Below are 8,969 nucleotides of genomic sequence, written 5' to 3'. Positions count from 1 at the left end.
GGGAATCAAATGGAGAAGCAGGGGGAACCATAGCCTGGTTTGCATCAATCCATGAAGACTCCATGAAACAATTTTAAGTGAGGGAAACTGCAGAATGGGGGAGGCTGAGGCAGAGAGAGGTAGGGAGGAGTGGAGAGAGAGATGGACCTTGGGGAACTGTTGCAGACAGATGCAATAAGAAGACCAGGAATCATGGAAAGTGTTTTTGGAGGATATGGAAGATATGACAGTGTATGACTGGAGGTACATGGGGTGGTGCTGGTGGAGAGTATGGGGGCTGTGATCACGAAGACCTTGCAGGTGCAGAAATTTTCACTTCAGCTACAGAGAAAAAAGTCAAAGGTGATATTGAGACGGATGCATGCATTGCCATCTCTGTTAGTCTTTAATACCTCCATTGCTACCTTTTCTCTTTTTGTACCACCTGTACAAGGTCTGGGCGATTCCAGAGGTTTTTAAAGGACATTAAGAGCAAATTAAAACTCCTGCATACAAGTCCCAAGACCTAAGTTACTGAAAGGGGCAAGACCCTTCACAGTGCTTGTGACTCTGGGGGCCGTGAGCACTGGAAGCAGCATCTCAGCTCCACTGTAGGGTTATAAAGATGGTTTTCAATCAGCAAGACTGACAGATGGCTCATCCTCTGTGAAGATGTGATTTGCGTAGTCAGTATGAATTTCCTATTCCAGCAGAGCAGCCAACAGTTTTTAGAAATTATGCTTAAATAAGCAAAATAGCTCAAAATAGGTGCAAAAGGTGTGTTTTAGGACAACTTCTTAGGATTATTCTCTGGGCAGTGTCACAGGAATAGCACCTGTGTGTTTTTTTAAGGAGCAGCCAGCCCCTGTCCCTTGGAAGGACTGACCCTGTCACATGCCATCTGAAGTTCCTGAAGCCATTTTGTTGGGTCATGACTCTGCTAACCAAACCTGTCCTTTGGCATTTGCTTTGGGGAATCTCTGAGAGGCTTCTGCCACCTTTTATCCTCATGCCAAAGTTTTGGTACAAGAGGGCTTAGGATAAACCAATAGCATGGACAATCACCATCAGGATTTACGTAAACCTTTTCAAAGAGCTCAAATACAAAATCACCTGCATTGTGTAACATAACCTCTTAAACCAATCTCCCCAGTACAAGAACAAGGCAGGGAAATGTAAGCCTAATTGTTTGCAAGAGCTGCAAGTGATTCCAAGGACCCACGGATAATCCAGCTCTTTGAATTAAGTTTGCCAAGAGGCAGAGCAAACAAAGAGATACAGAGCTGCATGGATCTGCTCCAGGCAGGGAATAAAAGAAATGCAGGAGCTGTTTGGTTTTGGTGTGGCTTTTCAAACAGGTTTGCAAACCAGCACAGTCAGAGGAGGTGAAGGGGTCTTTGGAGGTGCTTCAAATGCTCAAAATGAGATTTTCCTTCATGTCTCCCCAAGCTGCTTGGACTCTGACAACACCTCGGTGCTGCAACACACTTTGTTGCCTTCTTGGGAGGTGGGGAATGGCTTGGTTTGGGGCAACTGGTGTACATGGGGACACGATGACATGGTGACACGGACTTCCTTGTGGCTTATCCCAGTGGGGACCATCGTGCTCACCAGCCTGGAGGACTGCATTTATAAGCACCTGAGAATTAGACATGTCAATTTCTTTATGCATCCCTTTATGTTCAGTGGGGAAGGGCAGAGTATCAGGTCTCAAAGCAGCAGGCATTTGATGTTCCTCATAATCCCATCTGGATGTGTTGCTGCTCAGCATCACTTATCACAGGACCACCACTGGGTGCCTCCAGAGGAGACCCAGAAGCCTGCCTTATGCTGAGACAAATCACCCTTCTGCAGTCTACATCTAATTAACAACTCATTAGGTACCCAGAGAGGGTAGTGCATTACCACTATGTCACCTTTAGGTGAGATCTGTGGGGGGGGGGAAAAAAAAAGTCTCTTTTCCTTTCGGTTCCAAACCTGATATTGACGTTTTGGTGCTTTATTTATTTTTAATTTCCACCCAGCTAGGGACTTGGTCTTTTTGGACTGGGAGCAACAATTGCACAGTAATTGCACAGGCTGCTCGGAAGTGTGGCGTGTTTGACTTCTGTTCCCCTTTGGCATGAATGTTTTTTCTTTAATGAGACTTCACTCTGCTATCATAACCTTAATTAGGTTAATTTAAATTAAAGTAATAATTTCAATTAATGACTTTAATTGATTTAAACTAATTCTATTTTCCCTTGAATTCAGGTTTCATTGGATACGTTTGGGGCTTCTTTCTTGGTGCTCAAAAATGAATTTATTATTCATACATCATAATTATATTTTAAAAGACAAGCATGCCTTAATTCTTTCTTAGCTTTTTGTCCTGGTTTTGGCTAGGATAGGGTTATTTTTTCCTCCTAGTAGCTGGTATGGCTCTGTGTTTTGGATTTCGGATGAGAATAGTCTCTATCCTAGCCAAAACCAGGACACTTTTAAATACTTACTTTGTATTAATTGTGCTGTAACAAGCATAATTTGAAATTGTTGCATATTAGTATTTTTACTTGACAATCTTGAAAATTACAGGTTTTTCTTAAAGTTTAACTTAAAACACTTGGTTACATTTTAAAATCCTTGTCTTATCTCTCTCTCTCTTTTTTTTTTTCCAATAGCATGGATGGTTCTGTTAAATAAAAATAATTCCACATATCTAAAACTTAGTATCATATTTTTCATTTTTGTCTTTATCTTAACTAACCAAACATTTTATAGTGTTTTACTGCCTTCTAAATGTGATGAGATATATATTTCTAGAATATAGATTATGACCTTATTTTTTAAATAACTATACATCTAAAATAGGGTGTTTACAAACATATTAATTGTCCATTTTTAAATGATCATTTAGGCTAGTATATTTACTTACTGGAGTCAGGCAAGTCTAGTTATTTATTAACGGCTGATTATAAAAAGACAGATAGATTCTCTTTAGCTCTGTTCTGAAGAATGTAGATTCTCCCCTGGATTGCAAGGAAAAAATAAAATTTTGTAATTTTGGGGGGGCTTTCCTTGAAGCTTTTAGTTTTGTTTAACTTGTTTCTTAGCTCAAAGCTAATTTAATTAATTGCATTTCTTGCTTCTACTGTTAATTGATTGCCTGTGTTCAGTTAACATTCCTCTTTGAAGTGTTTAAACATTTCTTAATCCCCTTTTCTCTCCTGTTTGCTTTGAAAACAAGACATGATCAAAAGGGAAACTGCTGTTTTAGTTGTTTGTCTTAAAAACAACTGTCCTATGCACTCAAAGCCAATATTTACTACTACTCGAACACTTTTCACACACACCATGTACTTAACTTATTTTTTCAGTCTACTTAATCAGAACATTGTGTCACATTAAATTTTCAAAATACCTGTGTTTTTTTTTTTCTTTTCAAAAAGCTTCAAGAAAAAGCTTATTGTATTCATCCTTAGTGTAGCATTTAGAAAATACCTTGAATTTCACATCTGACTATGTGGCTGCCTTATTTACTAAAAATATTGTTTGGGGTTTGCTTGCTTCTAATTAATGGCATTAAACATCCCTGTCCTTGGAGTGAAGCACCATATGATGCCTCAATGGAGGAAGAATTTCCCCTATTCCTCTCCCTGTAGTTCAGTTATGAAGGTTTTTCATGAAGAAGAGGAAGAGTAACCAAGAATTACCCCATTCCTTATTGCTGCAGAGGCATCTCTTCTTTTCCTGGCAGGTTACTTTTTAATGTCACAGGCGGATTTGCTAAATCGCTTTTATTTTTTTCCCCCTTTTTCTTTTCCTGTGTAGCACTGAGGTCTGTTCCCCTTCTTTTGGAGGATACAGCACTTTTGAGATGCAATCTCAACATAGTTTGACATAAGGGAAACGACCTTCAGCTCATGGGAATAGAATGGGTTTTTCAAAGCAGCTGTGGGAAATGTAAATGGTAAGAAATGCAGGCACTGCAGGAGGACTCCTTGGGTCTTTCTGGAGGCTTTAAATAGTACATTTGGAAGAAAATGGAGCGTTACATGGGAAAGCAAAGGGGCATGGGAGAAAAGTGGGATTCTTGCAGGGGGTCCGAGTTCAGGGCAGAGGACATGAGGGACCAGCTTTGATCCCTGCTGTGCTCCCAAAGCACCTGCTCCCTCTACCCGCCCGCTTCCCCCCTGCAAGAAAGGGAGGGCTGCTGGACTTTGGAGCTTGTTAATCATTGCTCCAGAACGGCAGCACAAGGGTAGGAAACCTTTTCCTCTGCTGCTTATTCTCTCTCCAGCTCCTGGAAGCCCTGAGGTCCTATAGCTCCTGCAGCAGAGTAAAGCTGTGTTTTAGGTACCGGACAGGGAATTTTTGGCTTCCAGCTGCCTCCTGTTTCCCTGGCTGGCCCAAGATCCTGCTAAGATAACTGCTACACACCCATCCAAGCTGTGAGGGCAGGTAAACACCTGGGGCAGCAAGGGAGGAAGAAGAGACATTGGTCCATTAACAGGAATTTAGCCCTAGGGTTTCTTAAATACCCTATAAGCCAGCAGTTCCCCATCTGGACAACCTGCTGTTGATGTACAATCCTCAAGAGGAAGGATCAGAGAGTATCTGTGTGTGTCACTGCATAATACACCCCTCCCGTGATGTTTGGGAAATGGGATGGATGGGGTCCTCTTTGGGACCTGCTATGTGGGAAGATGTTTCCTGGCTGGGAGTCAGCACCCTGTCTCTCTCCCTCCCCAGTGCAGGGCTGCAGAGCTGCAGTGCCCCATCCCTACCCGGGCACAATGTCGGTTCACTACGTGACGTACAAAGGCATTAAATTCCCCCCTGCCTACAACTCTGAGCACAGCTTGAGTTTTGCCCACAACGAGTTCTTGGTGCGGGATGATGATGTCTTCAACGTCACCTACCCCAAGTCTGGTACAGCAGGGGTGGCTGAGGAGGCGGGGAGACTGGGGGAGTGCTCTGTAGGTATTGGGGGAAGGTCTGTGGCAGAAAATGGGTGGGATTGTGGAATCATCTCCAGGTGCTGTTTGGAGGGTGAGTCTTCTCTTGTGGTGGGGAACAAGAATGTTTTGGGTGTCTCCTCTCCTCTCCTCTCCTCTCCTCTCCTCTCCTCTCCTCTCCTCTCCTCTCCTCTCCTCTCCTCTCCACTACAGTGGTTTTGCATGGGCAAGGGAGAGCCTTCTCTTGGAGGGCACAGCCTTGGTGGTGAGGGTGCTGGTGAGGTCCACCCATCCCAACCCCCTGGGCAAGCCCCTGCATCTCTGCTATTCCTGGCAGGCACTGTGTGGATGACTGAGATCTTGAGCCTCATTCGCAGCCGTGGCCACCCCAGCTGGAGCCAAACCGTCCTCAATTCTGACCGTATGCCTTGGTTCTCCACCCGTCTGGGCCTGGAGGCAGCCCTCAGCTACCCCTCACCTCGTCTGCTGACTTGCCACCTCCCCAGGCACATCTTCCCCAAGTCCTTCTCCCATTCCACTGCCAAGGTGGGACAGGCACCCACGCAGAGCTTGAAGGGGACTGGGAGGCTGGGTGGGCCACTGCCCATGATCTGGGAAATCTTAAGTATTAAGTGTTAAGAGTAAGGAGGCCTTGGTGAGTGAGGACTTTGACACCAAAGTGTCAAAGCGGCCTAGGGTGGGAGTCCTTACACACCCCCCAGATGGAAATATGCAGCCCCCTATCTCACATCTTGCATCCTTGGATATTCTGGGGAAGCTCCAATGGCTCTATGGAACCTGTGTGTTTACGAACCCCTGCCCAAGGTCTGTGTGATGGGGTCTAGCAGAGCATTGATCCTTCTGTGCCAGACCCCTCAATTTACAGAGCCAGTGACAGTGCCAAAAATTTGCCTTCCCTTGGCATGAGTGTCTCAATCCTATATGCACTCTACCCCAGGTTATTTACACCCTACGGGATCCTCGAGATGTCGTTGTCTCCTACTACTACTTCTCCAAGATGTGCAGCAGCTATGAGGACCCCATGTCCTTTGAGCAGTTCCTGAGGGACTTTCTCAGTGGAGAGTGTGAGTGTGGTTTGTGGCTTGCTCAGAGCATTTGTGGAGGGGGTCTCTCATCACCTCTGACTCAGGGCTTTTTTCCTATGGTCCACTGATGATGGCTGTGAAGCCAAGCTTCCCCCAGAAGAAGGGTGAATGGCTCAGGGAGAAAAAAAAAAAAAAAAAAAAAAATACTTCTGGAGAGACACGCACAGGCCTGCAAAGCCCTGCTGGGCTCAGAAGCAGATGGAAATTCCATTTCCCTGCCTTCTTCTACAGAGTTCAGATGTCTTCAGGAAGTCGTGGTCAGCAAACCCTATAAAACCCTGGCAGGATCTGACCCATGCCCCTGTTGCCTTTTGTCTCTCATCAGTGCCCCATGGCTCCTGGTTTGAACACGTCCAAGGCTGGATGGAGATGAAGGACCAGGAAAATTTCTTCTTCATCACCTATGAAGAGCTGAAACAGGTAGAGACCTTGGCAGACCCACCAGCTCCAGACGTGCTGATGTGTCACAAGCCCCCGAGTGCTAACAGGCTTCATCTGTTCCCCCAGGACCTGCAGGGCAGTGTGAGACGCATCTGCCAGTTCTTGGGACAGGATTTAGATGACGATGCTGTCTCCTCGGTAGTTCGAAATGCCTCCTTCTCAGCCATGAGGGAGAACCCCATGTGCAGCTCCGTCCTGCTCCCTGCGGACATCATGGACCAGACTAAGGGCCAGTTCCTGAGGAAGGGTGAGCGGGGGTGGGGGGGGGCATGGCGGGTGAAGCAGTGGGGCTTTGGTGTCCCCAAGGGGACAGCCAGAGAGAGGGTGTCTGGAGGGCAGCAATATCTGCATTTGGGAGTGTAGAATGGGGTCCATGGGGAAGGTATCTCATTTTGGACAGCCCCTCAGGGTGGTAACTGTACCCAAGAGCTGAGCCTGTGCCTTTGAGCAGAAAGGGGGCTGTGCACTGGGGTGTGCTGAGGCAGAAATGTTCCTTCCTCAGGCATCTGCGGGGACTGGAAGAACCATTTCACAGTGGCACAGAGTGAGACCTTCGACAGGATCTATCAGGACAGGATGCAGGGCCTGAACATGGCCTTTCCTTGGGACAGACATTAGGATCCAGACCTAGCTGAAGCCAGCTGAGCACTGGGTGTAAACCAGCTATTGGTACCAGGGGTACCTTTGTGCTTTTATGCCACTCCCTTGGACCCAGGGATACAAACGTCTCAACACCTCAGTATGCAAGCAGTTAATTTGCACCCTTTCTGCTTGGGGATTGAACCTCCTGAGTTGTACATCTCTTGTCTGTTCCATCCCTCAACCCTTTTTGGCCTTGAAATAAGCTCTGGGCACCCTCCAGGGTAGGACACATCTCCCTGCCCTCCAGCATATTACTCTCCTGCTGCTAGAGGAGGGTAGCACACCCCTGAGAGCACACAGGTGAAACATGTCCTATCCATAGGGCACAGACCAGGTCAGCTTGTTCAGTAGCTGCAGCCAGCTGAGATGTTTCCCTGGGACTTCTCACTGAACGCGCTGTGTTCACTTTCAGGTTCAGTTACTCAAACTCCTTTTCCAGCAGGAGAAGAGCCCAAAGAAAACAGAGCAAATAGAGCTGTTCTAGCAAAAAAAGTTCAGTTCACGGTTACCCTTTCTCCCCCTAACTGATTCCTAAATGCAGGGCCCTCACTAACAGGTAGGAACTGAAATCTATGCTCAGGGCAAGGTCTAGGTGCTTTTATAGCCTCCAGAGGGAGAATGCAAAGAGAGTACACTTCACTTGTCTTAGCATGCATCTCCTCAGACACACGGAGAGCATCCTTCACGTTTTTATACCCTTACATCTCACCTCAGATCAACCAGCTGCAGTTATTAATCCTACCTTGCAACAGGGCACAGATATCAGGTCCCAAATGAGATATCTCTTTTTACAGTTATTTCAACTCTTGCCTGTTCCCTCTGTCTTAAAAATACATGCACACTAATCCTGTCCAACCCTCTCTGCTAGACTGACCCACTTATTTTCCCCAGGGAAAACCAGAGCACAGCTTTGCTCTCACCGGCGCCCGTCCCAGATGCGCTATGCAGAGTTGTAGCAAACTGCTTTTGCCTTTCAAAGATCTAGCACTATTCCAGCCAGCTGTGCCTCCCTGTGCACACACTTCCCTGTCGCTCCCCAGTACACCCAACACATCTAATCTTCTTCCGATATAAAATAACACTGTCAGGCTTCAAAAAAAAATCCCTTTATCTCAAATATTTTGATCTGAAAAACACAGCACATCTATCCTTACACCTAAAAAAGGCAAAGAGCATCTCCTGGTGAAGCACTGTGAAAAACATTCAACACAGTAGGTCTGATGACAAAAGGACAAATGGCTGAGTTCTTACTGTAAGAATGACAATGATACTGAAGCTTGATCCTGGCATGTCTGAGAAAGTGATGATATTATTGAAAGATAGCATGAGCACTGATGATCAAGATGATCAAGTCAAACTGCCAAGGCACTTCATGGTAAACTAAATGTTAAAACGTACTATTAACAGCATTATCCAAACACCTCTTGCCATGGTTTTGGCTGACATAGAGATAATTTATTTACATAGAGACTTGTATGATACTGGGTTTTGGATTTTTGATGAAGATAGTGGTGATAACACACCAGTGTTTTAGTTGTCACAGAGCAGTGCTTGCACAGAGTCAAAGACATTTCAGCTTCTCATGCTGCCCTGCCAGCAAGGAGGCTGGGGGTGCACAAGGAGCTGGGAGAGGACAGAACCAGGACAGCTGACCCCAAATGGCCAAAGGGATATCTCATACCACGTTCAGCAGTAAAAGCTGAGGTAAAGAAGGGGGAGAAGGCGACACTTGGAGTGATGGTGTTTGTCTTCCCAAGTAAGTTACACACGATGAGCCCTGCTTTCTGTGAAGTGTCTGAACACTTGCCCACTGATAGGTAGGAGTAAATTAATTCCTTCTTTTGCTTTGCTTGCATGCAAAGCT

General features: G+C 45.9%; 1 protein-coding gene across 1 annotated transcript; it reads left to right on the top strand.

Annotated features, from left to right (window-relative positions):
• The first annotated feature begins 4,754 nt into the window (after positions 1-4,754).
• On the top strand, positions 4,755-7,081 carry LOC118259879 (sulfotransferase 2B1-like). The gene is made up of 6 exons (XM_035569739.1): positions 4,755-4,890; positions 5,254-5,462; positions 5,875-6,001; positions 6,348-6,442; positions 6,530-6,710; positions 6,966-7,081. The coding sequence occupies exons 1-6, from the start codon at positions 4,755-4,757 to the stop codon at positions 7,079-7,081; spliced, it is 864 nt and encodes a 287-aa protein (XP_035425632.1).
• The last annotated feature ends 1,888 nt before the right edge of the window (positions 7,082-8,969 follow it).

This window comes from Cygnus atratus, chromosome 32, assembly GCF_013377495.2.
Source record: "Cygnus atratus isolate AKBS03 ecotype Queensland, Australia chromosome 32, CAtr_DNAZoo_HiC_assembly, whole genome shotgun sequence".
Classification (NCBI taxonomy): Eukaryota; Metazoa; Chordata; class Aves; order Anseriformes; family Anatidae; genus Cygnus; species Cygnus atratus.
The sequence above is the reverse complement of the archived record's forward strand: the minus strand, read 5'-3'. Positions and strand labels throughout refer to the sequence as shown.

Coding starts and splice junctions, on each gene's coding strand:
- LOC118259879 (XM_035569739.1), top strand. CDS start 4,755: ATGTCGGTTCACTACGTGACGTACAAAGGCATTAAATTCCCCCCTGCC. Junction 4,891..5,253: donor CGTCACCTACCCCAAGTCTG/GTACAGCAGGGG, acceptor TATTCCTGGCAG/GCACTGTGTGGATGACTGAG. Junction 6,002..6,347: donor GGACTTTCTCAGTGGAGAGT/GTGAGTGTGGTT, acceptor GTCTCTCATCAG/TGCCCCATGGCTCCTGGTTT.